The sequence below is a fragment of the Salvia splendens genome, chromosome 2 (assembly GCF_004379255.2).
Source record: "Salvia splendens isolate huo1 chromosome 2, SspV2, whole genome shotgun sequence".
NCBI lineage: Eukaryota > Viridiplantae > Streptophyta > Magnoliopsida > Lamiales > Lamiaceae > Salvia > Salvia splendens.
In genome coordinates this window covers 31,484,245-31,500,626 of record NC_056033.1, presented here as the reverse complement: position 1 = coordinate 31,500,626, position 16,382 = coordinate 31,484,245, and the positions used below count along the sequence as shown (strand labels likewise).

The 16,382-nt window shown below is 36.4% G+C and overlaps 2 protein-coding genes and 1 pseudogene across 2 annotated transcripts; 1 reads left to right on the top strand and 2 right to left on the bottom strand.

Annotated features, from left to right (window-relative positions):
* Nucleotides 1-698: 698 nt before the first annotated feature.
* LOC121770449 (putative homeobox-leucine zipper protein ATHB-51) lies at nt 699-2,154 on the bottom strand. The gene is made up of 3 exons (XM_042167182.1): nt 1,786-2,154; nt 1,346-1,686; nt 699-1,149 (listed from the first exon to the last, which is right to left on the bottom strand). Exons 1-3 carry the CDS (start codon nt 1,880-1,882, stop codon nt 931-933), a joined length of 657 nt encoding a protein of 218 aa, XP_042023116.1. The 5' UTR covers nt 1,883-2,154; the 3' UTR covers nt 699-930.
* An 8,014-nt stretch (nt 2,155-10,168) lies between these two features.
* Nucleotides 10,169-15,024, bottom strand: LOC121768713 (pyruvate kinase 1, cytosolic-like). Its single transcript, XM_042165254.1, has 16 exons — nt 14,897-15,024; nt 14,718-14,814; nt 14,539-14,636; nt 14,251-14,406; nt 13,569-13,646; nt 13,243-13,374; nt 13,044-13,124; nt 12,885-12,956; nt 12,671-12,760; nt 11,942-12,086; nt 11,670-11,758; nt 11,190-11,285; nt 11,000-11,067; nt 10,801-10,900; nt 10,659-10,718; nt 10,169-10,523 (listed from the first exon to the last, which is right to left on the bottom strand). The coding sequence occupies exons 1-16, from the start codon at nt 14,966-14,968 to the stop codon at nt 10,371-10,373; spliced, it is 1,587 nt and encodes a 528-aa protein (XP_042021188.1). The 5' UTR covers nt 14,969-15,024; the 3' UTR covers nt 10,169-10,370.
* A 687-nt stretch (nt 15,025-15,711) lies between these two features.
* LOC121778326 lies at nt 15,712-16,287 on the top strand (annotated as a pseudogene).
* The last annotated feature ends 95 nt before the right edge of the window (nt 16,288-16,382 follow it).

Sequence of the window (16,382 nt, the reverse complement as noted above, 5' to 3'; positions counted from 1 at the left end):
ATCATAATGTACTACGAGCATTTAAAAATAAATATTTACGTGTTATGTAATGTCAAATTTAAACACAAAATTTCGAATATTAACTGTGACACAAAATTGAATACTACTATTCAGTTATTACTCACTTTTGCTTGTGTGTCTTTTAAATATTCAGCATAATAAAAGCTTTCTTTAGTTTTTTTCTCCCCGTAACGTTGTATTTTATCACTCTGATGTACAGAAAAGAATGCCCGTTCATTTAATATAGTGTAAATGCACATAAACATTGTAGCATCAACATTACTTATCGATTTTAAAAAAAAGAGTGCTTTGGGGTGCTGGTATCGTTTTTAGTACTACTACCTGGAGTATTAATTAAGCTTATATATCGAGTAGCAATTCAATACATATAACTATTGAACCACAGCTCATTAATAGTGAATAATTAATTAAGCTATGACATGATTGAACCAATAATGATTTGTGTGGTCTCATACAATTAAATTTTTAACCTCACCACCTCTCAACCAACATTTTGGTGGTGATTAAATGATATTGATAGTAGTGATTAAGATTTAAGTGATATTGTGACAATTAAAATCGGTTAATAATTATTATGTTAAGCAGATAAAAATCATTACTCGTATTTTAGAATTTATAGGAATGAAAATCAACAAGCATGCAGAGTAAGGAGATAATAGAAGTTTTCAAAATCTTAATGAAGCAAATAATAATTAGTGATAAGTAACAAGTCTGGAAACATGCATATTGTTGTAACGTAAGGTGAAGATACCTAGAAAATCTAATTTCCCTGCGAACCAACTCTCCTACAAGAACCTTAATTTGTTAGGGGTTCCTAGAAAATTAGGGATTACAGTGATAATCTAAAAGTTTGAAGTAGTACTAGTTAATGATCATATGAACACAGCAAGCAACGTATAATTAAGTTGATCAAGGAAGAGCACCCCAATTATAAGGAGTCATTATCATTGGGCTATAGTCTTCAACGTTGAGCACATAGTTGCATTCTCCCACCTGATTGTTGCCTTCCCCTCTCCCCTTCCCCGAGCTCGTGCTTTCCACCGTCTCCTCTCCTGAAACCTCCGTGTACCCTGCCGACGCTTGCTTCTTTGCCACCTGATCCTTTAGTATCGCCCTCAATGCCAAAACCTAAATTTTTCAAAAAATAAAAAAATAAAAAAAATTAAATTCCTTTTTTTTGTGAGTTAAGTAACTAGATAGAGTACAAAATAACTTGACAACTTTATGCATATATGGAAACACAAAAAAGTTGTTCGTGCAGTTTTTTAGTTTCTCTTTGCATGAAAATGACATTTGTAATTGAGAAAAAAAGAAAAGAAGGTACCTCCTGCTGGAGCTTGTGCTTATCTCTGGAGACGGCGTCGAACTCCTGCTTGAGGGCGTCGTACAAGCGCTCGAGCTGCTTGCCCTTCCACCTCGCCCTCCGGTTCTGGAACCAGACGGCGATCTGGCGGGACTGAAGCCCTAGCTCCTTTGCCAGCTTCATTTTTCGGTCCGGGTCCAGCTTGATCTCCTCCTGGAAGCTGTTTTCGAGAGACTCTAGCTGCTCGGTGCTCAGGCGCTTCTTCTTCGGATCATGCCCCATTCCGTAATTCATGCTAATGCTGCTGCTGCTCTTGTCCATTATGGCCGGGAGCAACGCGGACGCCTGCTTCATCTCCATCCCTGAAGAAATAAATCATAGTCGTTTTTATGTGGCAGGAAAGATAAATAAACAAATCATAGTCATATAACTCGGACTTCTGAGTAAAAGAAAAGGCTTGCCTGGGAAGTGATCGTAGTTGTAGTTGTAGAGGAAGCTGAAAGAGTTATCGGCGGGTCGAGAGACGAAAGGGACTCGGAGGTTGCCGTTCCAATCCATGGTTTGTTAGTTAATAAGAGAGCAGAATGTAATGTAGTGTATATATGATGATGATGATGATGATGAGGAGGAGGAGGTGATGTGAGGGATTAGTGAATCAAATGGACCACTCTGTGTGCAGAGGTAGTAGACAGAGGGAGGGGGGTTTTTTTTTAGTTCCCTTTTGGTGAAACAAAGTGAATATGAGAAAGGGAGTGTGGATCTCTTTTGGAAGCTTTACTCTTACAAGAATGTTGTCCACCACAAGAGGAAATTGGACAAAAGGCCTTTGGGTTTTGTAACAATCCATGCCTCTTAACTTTGGATGCAACTCATAAATACTACTAACACCACAACAGTACCCACACTCACTGTGCTGTCTGTGTGTAAGAGAAAAAAACACACAGAGATCTAGAGAGAGATTAAAAATAGTAAAAGTAGGCTACTAGTATTAATTTACTGCAATGCAAGTCTTCCTTATCAATAAACACATGGAGTAATTGAAAAAAGAAGAATAAATAAGTATATGCCGTGTAATAATGGAAAAAGAGTGAGTATATGGGTGGGTGGAGATCTGGTCCCCGTTGAACCCCTGCCCCATACAACTGACAATATGCATCCTCTTTCGCTCACGCCTTCTCCTTCATCACTCTATGTTTCCTTCCTCTCCCTACACCTTCTCCTCTCTTCCCCCCCTTTTTTTTATTTTTTTTTTAATCTTTTATTTCTCCATGATCCAATTTCTTGTCCACTGGGTAATGTCTAACTCATGTTTTTTTGGATTGGAAAATATTTTTGTTGAGATTTAGGAGATCCAACTTTGGATAATCCATTCCTCGCAACTTTGGATACTCATTCTCCTTTTTTAGGATACTCATTCTCCTTTTTTAGGACAAACATTTTTTTATTATATCCGTATTCGGTTGGCATTAATTTCATAAAATAGGTACTGAGAAAATAAAAATAATAAAATTTTTACTTGAGCGCCTACGTACGAGGAGCTACATATAAGTATCAAAGTTGGGTTGACAATTAAAGCGTTTTCCGTTATGTAGGGCTTCGAGATTTTATTTAATTATCCACTAAATTCTTTTCAGCAACAGTTCTTGGATTCAAATACCGTTTATTTGCAGTGTAATAGGAGTATTTTTCATACATTAGGGTGGTGTGGATATCCCATCTACGTCTAGTGTTATGGTTTATTACTCCATCCGTCCAAAATTAAATGTCACAATTTTATTCACGGGTTACAAAATATAAAGGAAAGTAGAAGGAAAGGATTAATGAACTGTTAGTCCTATTTTTATATGAATTTTATAATAAAATATGAGTAAAATAAATTAATAAAATATTTAATTTATATTAATAATAAAAATGAAATAAAATAATTACAACGAAAATCTCAAAATAGCAATATAAGATACCATATTTAACAATGAAGGAAAGGAGTACATCTCGTCTAATTCTAAAATAATATCATTGAGCTATTCATTCCATAAAAGAAATCATAAATGCAATTGAGTGCCATATTTGGTCTTGAATGAAAATAGTACTCCAATAACTTAAGAGCGCGTTTCAAAAATAAATATCATCGCTATAAAAAATTTATCTTTCAAAGATACAAAAATTAAGACGATATTATTAGCATTCCGGAAATTTTTAAAAATCCCAAACTATAATAATATTTTACTTTTTAAGGATGCTTCTATTTGTATCTCTAATTTTAGTTGAGACATCAACAATAAGAAAACTTTATAAAGCATTGGTGGTATAATTAGACACACAAATTAATGTCCGGATTAAAAAAGTGTCCTACCTTGTTTTTTTTTCAGTGAATAAACAACAAGATATAGTGTTTGATTTTATATGGACCAATTCCTCTTGACCAGAATTGACGACCCGGAGTAGTATATACTATATGGAGGAAAGACGGAAATAGCATACACAGAGCATAGCTAGATTGGATTGGATTGGATTGGATTGGATTGTGTAAAAGAATATTTGTAAATAACTAGTATTATTAAGGTAGTGGGGAGAGAGAGAGAAAGAGAGATGCATGCATGCCATTTCTTAATACTTTGTGTTGCTTTTTAGATGAGTAATTAAATGAGTTAAGTTTTGTATGAAGCTCCCTTCTCTTTCACACTGCAACTGCGCGCATTTAGAGATTTGGGTAGGAATAGGATCTATGCAAACATCCAAATTCAATTACTGAACCCACCCTGCCCCCACTTACTTCCAAATTTAACCCTTCCATTTTATGTTAATACAAAATCACTCTTTTTTATTACATTACCCCTCCACGTCTGACGTAACAACTAACAATTTCAATTTATTATACTAAAAGAAGAAGAAGAAGCAAATCATTATGTTTGGTTAATATTTGTGTAAAATATGCCACGTGATAATCTTTTCGTGTTTCTTTAGCTGGCTACATGGAATTTTATATTATCAAGTATTTTGCGTTTTGCTCATAATGTTTATCTGAGCTCTCAATAAACAGTATGCTACTTGAAGGGTCAATTTGATTTGGTACACAAGCTAAGTATGATAGAAACATATGAAATTCTCTTTTTACATGGAAACTAATCCGTTTATCATAACGGGGAGGACACATAAATTTGTTTTGGTATGAGCTACTTCATATACCTTAAATTTTTATACAAAAACCAACTTCTATTTTCGGAATAATAACATAAAGTTTTTCACTTTATTTCACACAAAATACTGAAAATTTGACAATGCTACACGAATAGAAAAAGTAAATTTTAGCTTGATAGATCTTCAGCTGTTATCGTCAGTTGTACGAACCTTTAATTAAATTAAGATTAAATCAAGCATCCCACGTGGAATAATAATAGTAACAACAATAATAATAGTCATAGTAATGATTTTGTGATTCAAAATGATTCTCAGTAAAAAAAATCTGTAACTGCTGAATAAAAGAGTTTGCAAATCAAAGAAAGAGATTGGTCAAAATGTAGTTGATTCTGCAAAACGAAATGTAGTTCATAATGAATTCGGCATTTTCTTAGTAATTTGTCATTTTTTCAATAATTCGTAACTGATATTCTAAGGAGGCCGTTTTGTAGTATAACCATAAATCCATATTGTAGTTGATTTACATTACATATGAAAAATCAATTAAAAATATAAAGAACTAAATAAGTAAAACAACATAAGACGACGAAAAAAAATCATAACTACTTAATTAAATTTTTTTACTGCCTACATAGTCAAAATAGAGTATAGAGGTCCAATTGCAATTCATACAATTCCAAATAGTATTTTTACTCTAGCTATTTTATAGTATGGTTGGGATTGCTTTAATTAGTAATTTTATACACCAAATTTTTGAAGTGAAAATTAAATTATTAACATTGGAAGTATAAAGTAGATCCCTAATAATAGTGGTGGCAGATAAGAAAAGTCAAGTCATCAACCTTGACACAATATGGATTAAGTAGGGATTATAATTATTAAGGCATATGCATTAGGCGCCGATCCCTAGTTGTTAGTATTATTCAGTATTTGAGTACAACCAACTATACTTGTACCTTCACCGCCTGGAAATTGGAATCCAATACCATTATATTCATCCACGTTTTCATAATATATTCAAACTATTCAGAATAACTTATTATTATTTCATAAACTTTCATCCATGTAATATTATTTCTCGTCCAGAATTCTCTAAACTAAGATCATTTTTATTTTCCAGTTTTAAGGCACATTGAAATGATTGGAAAGAATTATCTGGAATATGTCCAACCCTTATTAGATAAAACGAGGGAGATGAATTTAATTTGATACGCTGTTGTAAAGAGAAAGTCCTGCCATACCTAATATAGCTAAATCAATAAATCTTGGTGGCAATAATTCATTATAGTATTGAAGTTAAGTAAATAGCCTTAAGTTAAGGGCAACTTCGATTTTGCAATTTGTAATTTCAAAATTCCTGTAATTAATTTATATAGTAGTAATTGTTTATTAGAATTAGTATGCTACGTTAATGAGTAGGAATGATACTGAATATTCTATACTCATAACTAATTAACAATCTCGTGATTGGAATAATATAACTTTGGAATTTCCTGAATCAGATAAATCAGCAGTATTCAATTTTTATAACTTAATAATTTAAAAATAAAGTAGTTAACAAACGATGAAAAAAATGGCAAAATATATATTTTCCACTATTTTCTAAAAAGAAATTAAATCACACCCTTAAAGAAAGGAGACACTGTACATATAATACTACTACTTCATGTCTTCTTGTTAATGCTAACGAATTACTTGCACATCACTAAATCTTCCTCTCAGTAACACATAGTCCCTAATAAAATAATATAATATCAAAATCAATTTGAAATAAATCTTCTATATGGATATAAACTATAAAGCTTAGACAACATGATGATAGAAAAATATTAGGAATATGTAGTTTGGGGTGCGATATTTAATAATTATTCAGAGAAATAATAAAGTCTCAACTCCCAACGTCGAAAGAAATAATGGAAACTCAAACCCTAGAAAATGAACGTTAACAATCATGAGTCATGATGAGACGCCGGCGATGTGTGTACGCATCCGTAAATGCACGGCCTTACAATCTCACTTTCACGGTTTTCGCATTTTTACAAATTCTCATCACCAAGTAACTAATGCCAAATTTATTAAAATAAGCACATTCTGGATGTGTTTTAACAATTATATTTGACAAATTAAAACACCCCACCACTCTGCACAGCCCCAATTTGAAACAGTTTTCTTCATCTTTCTATTCTATTATTCCATCAGTGAATTGAAGAAAATCCCCACTAAAGGTCAAGACTGGTCAAATCAAAAGAACTAGTTAGTTGTTATAATTCACATACAACTCATATCATCTTTGATAAATAAAAACTGTGTTGATTGTATAATTAGAATATATCCTAATTAAAAATTGTGTGATTATATTATTTCCTCATCCGTCGACAGTATATCTGAAATGCAAAATACGAATTAGGCTGACGAGTTGGTGTATTAAATTTGGAAGGCAAATAAATTATAATGGCGGAAATGAAATAAGTAAATAAGAGATGACGAAACAGCAAAGAGGTAAAAAAAGAATATGGCGTTGAGAAAGAGAGAGGCGGCGCCGCTTGGACGGAAACGGTGTTGGAGAATTGATCGCAGCACCTAATTCACCATAAATTGCCGCCGACATTACTCAATGTTACTACTCAACCACCAAACTCAATGTACGACCACCTCAACCTCAACTCCGACTCCAACACCACCTTTTTTTTATCAACTGCTGAATTCTGATGAGGAGTTTAATCTGCCGTTGCAAATTCAATTGATTTTAGGGGTTATCGGTATGAAGAAAATAGATAATGGATTGAAAATGCAAAACTTCTGCAATTTAATGTTGATTCAATTATTTAAATCAGACATCAAATTATAATGATCTTATAAGAGAGAAAGAAATTATGATACAAGTTCGAAAAATAAAAATATATAGGTTGCATATTTTGCAATTAGGGTTAGGTATATTCATTACTACTACGATTTATCCGAATTTGGGAGGTGAGTTTCAACTTTCAAATATCCAAGTTAGTTCATTCATTTTGTTTGTTAAAAACGTAAATACTTGAATTTTAAATCAACGGATATATGCTTTTGAAATTTTAATTTATTTTAGATGTACGTCCACTTCCAAAATAAATGATTATTCAACACTCACGACTGACGTCACAAAATCTCTCTCTCACACACACATAGATGCCCAAAATGCACATACTTCTGCTTCTGCTTGAGATATGTCCCTCGGTCTTTTGATTCTTATAGTTCCATTTTGCTATAAAAAACAATAAACTTTTTAAATAATCTATGTTTAAGAATGTGAGACAAAAAAACATACTCCCTCCATTTCATTTAATTAAGATCACCATTTTTCCCTTTTAATTTGTCCGACTCAAGATGTTTACTTTCTATATTTAAAAATAAATTTCTATTATTCTCTTTCCTCATTAAGATATATACAATATTATTTTTTCACTCTACTTTATCACATTTAACTACTCTACCTAAATTTTTGTTTCTTTAAAAAATGTGGCCATCTTTTGAATGAAACAAAATGAGTACTAGTACTCACTCAGTCCCCAAATAGTATGAACTTTGGATTCGACACGAGTTTTAAAGCATTATTGGTAAAGTAAGAGAGAGATAGATAGAGAGGCTTTTTAAATATTGTTAGTGGAGAATGAATCCCGCTTTATTAGAGATAAGCGAGTGTCCAAAATTAAAATGTTCATACTTTTTAGAGACGGGTGAAAAAGAAAATAGTGCATACTATTCAGGGACGGAGGGAGTATTAATTAAGTTCAACCCCTAATCACATGAAAAACTTGAGTTTATCACTCAAAACTGTATTAATATAAATTTAAAGGTTGTGCTACGGTGGACTCGAACCCGAGACGTTTATCACTCAAAATTGTATTAATATAAATTTAAAGATTGTGCTACAATGGACTCGAACCTGAGACCTTTAACCTCAGGTATTACCACTCTACCGCTTGGCAAACTCACACTCGCATGTTCTAACTTATTTTTAGACCAATTACGCAGGTCATACATTTAATCAATTGATAAGAATATAGAAAAAATAAGCATATACTTAGTGTAGAAACCACTCGAACCAATGTCACTCATTTGAGACTTGAGTGAGAGGAAACTAAAGCAATAGTACAAGTGAGAATATATTATTGTTAAAATATGGACACTCTATGGGTCTCCAACCCACAATCGCCGCCTCAGAGTGTCCACTATGGAGTGGACGCGGCTATAGCTGCGAGGGTGGGCGGTCGGAGGGCGGACTATAGTGGCGAGGTTGTCCGCCCCGGGGGCGGACGCGGCGGACGTGGCGAGGGTGGGCGGACGGGCGATCGCCTTGTGCAGGGCGAGGACGCGGCGGGGGGGACATACCCGCGCCTATAGGCGCGGCGACTATAGTGAGGACATCCGCCGCGGCGCGATTTTAATTTTTTTAATTTTTTTTCCTCTATAAATACCACTCCCCACCACCTATTTTTCACCATTTTCACAAAATCCATCCACGCACTATCTACACAACCACTCTCTAAAAAATGCACCGAGGAGACGACGAATCACCCGTCTCTCAGGAATCGGGATATGGCAGCAATCCATCAAACCCCTCGGCCTATCCTTCGCAGCCATCGGGTTTTGGCGGATATGCTTCTCAGCCGTCGGGCTTTGGCGGATATGCGCCTCCGTCCCAGCATTGGAGTTGGAATCAATCTCCCCCACCGTGGGCATCGAGTCCACCCCTTCCTCCATCTCAGTCGTGGAGGTCTTCTCCAACTCCGCCACCTTTACAGCAGAATCTGAGTCGTTCCGCATTTGGAGATTACAGACCCAACCTAGACGCGCTTCACCAGCCGCGTCCCCGTTCCCCTTTCCAAGCCAGCCAATCTCCGCACACCGAAGCAGGTCAAGACGCATTTGATACTATGATGGGTCTGCTCAGTTCTGGCATCCCAGATACGCCGGCAGCACGGGTGGAAACGCCCGTTCCGACCCGAGGAGGTAGCGGCAGTCGGGGCGGAGGCGGTAGGGGCGGAGGCGGCAGTCGTGGCGGAGTTTTGTAGTTGTATTTGTATTTTAATTATTCGTTGTATAATTTTACCGGTTTGCAATACAACGAATATTCAACCCTAATTACCTCGTTTTCTAGTTATTTACACTGTGATTATTTAAATTACATTTGATTGAAACTAAAAATATTTTAAAATGAAAATTGATTATAAAATTTGGGGGATATTGGAGGTGTCCACTATAGTGGCGGAAATAGAATTTTGGGGCTGTGGACAACAAAATTGGGGCTATGGACAAAAACTGGGATGAGGCTATTGGACGTGTCCGTCTTATAGTGGACACCCTTATCTATTTGGCCATGGGTGCTTCTTATTTTAATTACCAAAATTATATTATATGTAACTTTATTAGTTCTACGGAGTTTATTTGAGTAATGTTTTACAGCGTTTGGAATAGAGTTGTGGCAAACTTTGCATTAATTGGATTTAAAATTTTCCGTTTGAATCAATTTTATTAATCAAGAATAACTCAAATATAATTTTATCTGCAAAAAGGTCTTTTCCTTGAATGTAAGACCTTTTCCCCACCTAAAAGTTACAAAGATGGTCTAAGAAAACTAAACAAATAACAAAATGCTAGAGGTTTAGATTTCATTCTAATCTGCAGCAATTATTGCATTGAGTAAAGAGTTAAGATAGCAGAGTTGTTTCTGGAGAATAGTTTCCAGTTTGACACTCCCACTTGTTACAATTATATTTGTGGCATCTCAACTTGTGCCGCATTTCATCCTAAATTAGCAACAAGGAAACCAAAAAGGCTTATTTATCCGTTCGCCAGCACACGTATATGATCGACTATACGATGTGGCCTTCAGCAACGAGTTGGTGGCAAATCGGAGGCAGTGGCGTGTTTAATCTTCAAGTTCAATAATCTTTACCACAGATGCATCTCCAACCTTCTGGCAGACCACAACTCGATCGTGTGACTTGATCACTCCTGAGGCTTTTCCATGATCAAGAGCTACCTTGAGAACTGATTCATTAGTTGCGGTTGTAGACTCCGCCTATAAACCAAGCAGCGATGAAGACAACGCTCAAAAACCCAGACCGTAAACACTTTTTTAACATAACTTGTGTGAACAAACATTGCAACCTAAGATTATGATTTTCTAAAATATTGCAGCACATGAAGAACTTACAGGATGGCGAGGATCGGCAAGCAGGGGGAAGAGCCCTCGTACTATAAGTGATTGCCTTGCCTGAACATAATTAAATAGAATATATAAACAACTAAAGAAAAACATGTTTTTATATTTTTATGTTGTATGATCAAACTGATACCTCAAATGCACCACTGAAATTCCACTTTAACTGATTCGTCTTGAGCCTGGGAATGACGACTGATAAAACAGGCATCGTTGGCCTATACTTTGCTATCAGCCTGCACTTAACAGGATAGTTATTGAAGTCAGAGATGAATCAGAATTATAAAAAAAATTGATATACCATAGAAAAGGAACATTACTGATGGATTGATTACCTAGCAGCCTTTCCAGATGAGGTAAAACATATAATAACAGATGCCTTCACTTTAAGGGCAGCTCGAACCTAAACAGATTCCGAAAGATTTTATCTATACCATGAACTCTTGAACATATACCAACAATAGAATGCACTGAGTAAACTATCTTCCTTTCGATTCTTTATTGTTTTCTTTGTGAGAAACATACCGCTGAAGATGCAATAGATTCCAAGTGACTCATGGGCTGGCCAACATATTTTACAGTCCTCTTGAAGTATTGGTCTTGGTTGAAAACCTTCTCAGCCTGCATGTCAATTTAAAAACCAAGAATACTTTTTAAATACTATGATTTCCTACCAAAGCAAAAGCTTTAGATTGCATTATGATAAGCATTGACTGTCAAATTGCGAGGTACATAGCCTAGTCTTGTACAAGAAAGGCAATCGAGTTAACACGTGGCCTAGGTTGCCACTTTAAGCAATTAATTTCAAATATTTTTCATACAATTTGTTTGATTGGGTATCAAACTTGTACCAATAATATAGGAAATGTAACAAAGTTGTAAGAAGAAAGGGCACCTACGCCAGCCAAATGAAACTTATAAATGCAGGAAAATATTGAGGCATCAAAAACATTCAGATGCAAACGTGTACAAGTATCTTATGATAAGAACATCATGTACGCATACCTCAGCACAAATTTTTCCCACCGTAGAAATTGTTTCAACCGGGTATAGTCCACGTAAGGTCTCAGCACCAAGAAGAATTGCATCACACCCTGTAAAATAGTTACCGAGAATCAATCTCACCAGCTACCAGTATGGATTGAAAAAAGGAAAATTTAACAATGCCTTCAAGAAAATTCTAAAGGTAGATAAAAAGATTTCTTCAAAGATCTTAGTAAGCAAATCTAAAGAGAAAATAAGAAGAATTCTTCTGAGATTTCAGCAGAGTGCCACACCATCCAAAACAGCATTTGCAACATCAGTTGCCTCAGCACGAGTAGGCCTAAGATTGTCAGTCATACTATCCACAACACGAGTTACGACTGCCGGCTTTCCAGCCATGTTACACTTGTAAACAGCAGATTTCTGAAACAAGAACACCTGCAAGTAGAGAAGAAAGCTCACTAAGAAAAATAAACCAGGCAAGTAAAATAGCACCAAATTAATGAATCTACCTACAGTAAAGATGCATCATTCTGAGTTTTCTGTGTTATTTAAGTAAAGCCTAGACAACCTCAGAAATATACTCTAGGAGAGATTCTTATGACAAGAATAACCCAAGGAAATATTTGGAATGTGGGAAATGAGATAAAACTGAAAGATAGGTAAACATGCAAGGTATTTACACATCATGGCAGATTTACGGTAAAAAAATGAAGCCTATATTGGTTATATTGTAGTATAAATGTATCACGCTCCTTAAACAATGGGGCTAGAGAATGCATATTTATAGTTGTTGACTGCTCATTTACAGTAGTATATTGTCGTTGGTGGGGATAGACTGTGGCTCTTTGTAGCTTTTATTCGTAAATGTGTTGTTGTTAAATTCACACTAAGATGTAGTCTGCACGAGCCACTTCAGGGATTATATCTAGGCAATTATATACAAAAATCATAAAATCCTAAAGAAAGACTATATTTTGAACCTGGAAGATATTCATAGCTTAGAAATAATAACAACTCACCTTCTCAGGTGGAAGATCTACCCCAAGATTTCCACGCGAAAGAATGATGCCATCAGCTTCCGCTAAAATCTCATCAAACTGGTTTAAACCCTGCAAAGTGAGGGAGATGCTGAACTAAACTGTTTAACTCCCCTTAACTACAACATATCTCATTTTCTGGAACTCACACAAACTGCAACAACTATATGAAATGAAATATAACTTATGAAATCACCTCTACATTCTCAATCTTAGCAAAAATTTGTGTCTGACTTAGATCAGGATGCTTGGATAGAAAATTACGGGCCTGCATTACAAGAAGGCATCAGTAAGTTGGTGAGTCATATAATGCACATTAACCTGTTAAAACATTTCTTTTCATTTTCAAAGTTACCTCACGAACATCCTCTGCATGGCGGGTGTAAGATAATGATAGAAAATCAATTTTGTTTTGAACACCCCAAGTGCTGATAAGCTGAAATAAAAGAGCAATATTACTAGAAGCACAAGACAAATTATTTTAAAAAACCTTTTACGAGAGCACCAGATAAAGAAACCACAAAACATACATCGCCCTTTTGTCCTACACAAACCTGTTTGTCCTTGTCAGAAAGAGTAGGGAGTTCGATACGAATTTGAGAAGCGTGCAATGTAAATAACGATCCAGCCAATGTTGCAGAGTTCTTGACTACGCAAACCACATCATTGCCTTTTACATTATTTACCTGCACAGCAAAACCACCAATATCTAGCAATGCAAAGCCGCAAACAAGTGATAGAGAGGTACTTCACAAGCTAAAGAAGGGAGAAGAAAATCACCCACAAGCAGAACAAAAAGCCTCAGAAGAATAATGGATAAAAGGAGCCTCACTATGAATATTGTAAAATTTCAATAACTGAATTCCCTCTCTAGACATACCTCAAGCCACACTGAAGTGGTTTCACTTCCTGTAAATAGGTATTGGCCGATAAAAATGGTGTCGCCCGGCTTCACAGCCTGTGAGTATCCGAGAAATATTACTAAGTACAGACAAGGGAGACTAGTTTATAAAGAATGCAACCATTAACCATGAGGAATGAATTTACTCATCACAAAACGAAAGATCTGAGTGAGAAAAATGCAGCCTCAAATTTTGCAAGAACTCAAATCCACATTCATAATTCATAATCCTTTACATTTTTTTTTCTAAATCCAGCACTGGAACAAACATTGGAACATAGAGTTCAAGTTCACTGAGGTTACTGGCTATTTACAACTCATACATAGACAAAAAGGTCTTTTACTTGAAGGATTCCTTCATACTGACTAGACTGCTCCATCAAAAGTGAGTTTCTCTACATCTCTAGCATAATATTCTAGAATCAAGTTTCTCATTTGGTTGAAAATGAACTGCTCCTATATTTATGTACGGATTATATGTTTCTAAATGGTGCGCTTTTTCATTGACATCCTGGAAGATGTTAGCAACAGGAAATCATGCCCAGACGGTTGAAACGAGGTTGATAAATGTTTACAAGTAAAACAACCAGAAAATGACATGCTTACTAAAATCCCAATACATAAAGCCACCAGGCAATGATAAAGAGTGCAGATGCGTAACCTTGGCGAGTCCAGCAAAGTTGATCGGCAAAATTCCATTCGAAGCTCCTTGACCTTTATCGGGTGTTAGAGTAACATTTTCATCAGCCTCAAGTGTTATAGCCTTCTCTGCTTTATTAACCACTTGTAACTCAGGCCCCACTGTGTCTAGCATAACCTGCAAAGAAAGAAACAAAGTAAAATCAACGCTCTACGCTAAGGCATGTTTGGTTGCGAGGATTCTGTCCACGAAAGTAATCTGTTAAATTCATGTGTTTGTTTTGATTTTTAATAAAAGTAATATACATACAGCACAGAGTTTCTTAGTGCTCTTAATCGCAGTCTTCAAATTTTCCAGAGTTCCCTGATGATACTCGGCATCACCCAACGAAAAATCAAATCTCGCCACTGCCGAAACAGAGAGAGAATAAGAACATCATATAAATCAGAACAGTGACCTCATAAAAAAAAGGAAGTCGATCAAATTACCAGTCATTCCGGCTTTAAGACAAGCAGAAATAAGATCGACGGATCGAGAGCGCGATCCCAACGTCCCGACGATCTTCGCCATTGCAGGGAAGAAACTCTGCGGCAAATCGTTCATGCAAAAATCAAAATCATGCATGCGCAGATCCATACAAAATCTAGATTCTGCAACAGATACTAACCGCTTTGGATGGCTCCAGAATGGAGGCCATGCGGATTGGCTCCTCGAGCAGCAGGTGATTCGAATGATGCATGATTCCAAAAATGAATTTCGATTAGAATGGAAGACGATGAAGAAATTTAAATCTGCGCAGAGAAACACATGCCAACAATTGCACTTAACTCCTCTTATACTACTATAAATTTCCTATTTTAGTTGATATTTTTGTTTTAATTAGTCTATTCAATAAGAAATCACCACGTAATGAATGATCCAATAATAAGTACAAAACGTAGATCCAATTAATAGTAGTACAAATTTCAGATGCGCGAGCATATTCCTCTTTTGTTCCCCTTAACCCTCAATAAAATTAATTACTTTCCCCAAATTAACTCTGCTTATCATTTTTGTTATTTAATGGTGGAATATTGGGAAGTTTTGATGGCAAATACTGTAATCTGATGATGATGCCCCCAACATAGAGTTATACATGAAAATTTATCATATCTTCTTTTTGTTAATCCATGAGTGAGAGAGACTTACGTAAAAGAATTGGCAAAGTGTTAGCATAGGAAAGGCTAAAGGCCCAATTTGGTCCTTAACATATTGCGATTTATTGATTTTGGTTCAAAACATTATCTTTTGAATTATTCGGTCCCTCACAAATAAAAACGGGTCACATTTGGTCCGAATTTGATGGAACCGTTAAAAGTTAACGGTCAACGAATCTTACTTCGATTTTGACCGCATCTCCTCCGTCCGGCTCGCCGGCACCGAATTTTAGGCCTCCTCCCAATTCTACGAATTCGGACGGTTGGACCTCTGCCCAATTCTACAATGGAGGAACCACATTGCCGGAAAATCAACTACCATCAAATCGGCGAACCATTCTTCTAATGCGCCCCCATCGTCATTACTTACCTCAATCCCACCGAGCTAGTCTCCATCTCCTCAACCTGCAAAACCTTGCACCACCTCTCCACCAACGTAACTTCCCGCAAAACCTCTGACGCTTCCAGAGGTTTTGAGAAGCTTCCCATCCCTTTCCACAACCCCATCCCCGGCGACCCCCACACCTACTCCTACTTTCTCTACACTCCATCTCAGACCCTCCGCACTACCACCCACTTCCGCCAGCCATGGGGCTCCGACCACGATACCCCACTCGATCCCCCCTCTCATTTTCTATCCCGCGTCGACGGCGCCATTGGTTGCGACTGCACAAAAGGCTGCGGCGGCGATGATTTTTGCCCCTGCTTGAATCTAGAATGCGGACCGAGTTGCAAGTGTGACTCTCTGTGCAGCAACAGGGCGACTCAGTGCGGGGTGAATTTGAGGTTGAAGATTGTAAAACACGAGAAAAAGGGCTGGGGCCTCTATGCGGCGGAACTGATCCAGAAGATTTATCTTTGAATACGCCGGTAAACAATCATTTCCCCCAAAATACTTTCTGTTCACCAATTAGGGTTTATTGAAAATTTGTTGACTTCACCATTTTAGTTATGAAT

Excerpts from the sequence above, each read along its gene's own strand:
- LOC121770449 (XM_042167182.1), bottom strand. The coding sequence starts at position 1,882 with ATGGATTGGAACGGCAACCTCCGAGTCCCTTTCGTCTCTCGACCCGCC. Across the intron at positions 1,687-1,785 it reads CAACTACGATCACTTCCCAG|GGATGGAGATGAAGCAGGCG; the intron begins GCAAGCCTTTTC and ends TTATTTCTTCAG. Across the intron at positions 1,150-1,345 it reads AGCACAAGCTCCAGCAGGAG|GTTTTGGCATTGAGGGCGAT; the intron begins GTACCTTCTTTT and ends TGAAAAATTTAG.
- LOC121768713 (XM_042165254.1), bottom strand. The coding sequence starts at position 14,968 with ATGCATCATTCGAATCACCTGCTGCTCGAGGAGCCAATCCGCATGGCC. Across the intron at positions 13,125-13,242 it reads TTTCTGACAAGGACAAACAG|CTTATCAGCACTTGGGGTGT; the intron begins GTTTGTGTAGGA and ends CTTTTATTTCAG. Across the intron at positions 10,524-10,658 it reads TTGCCGATCCTCGCCATCCT|GCGGAGTCTACAACCGCAAC; the intron begins GTAAGTTCTTCA and ends CTTGGTTTATAG.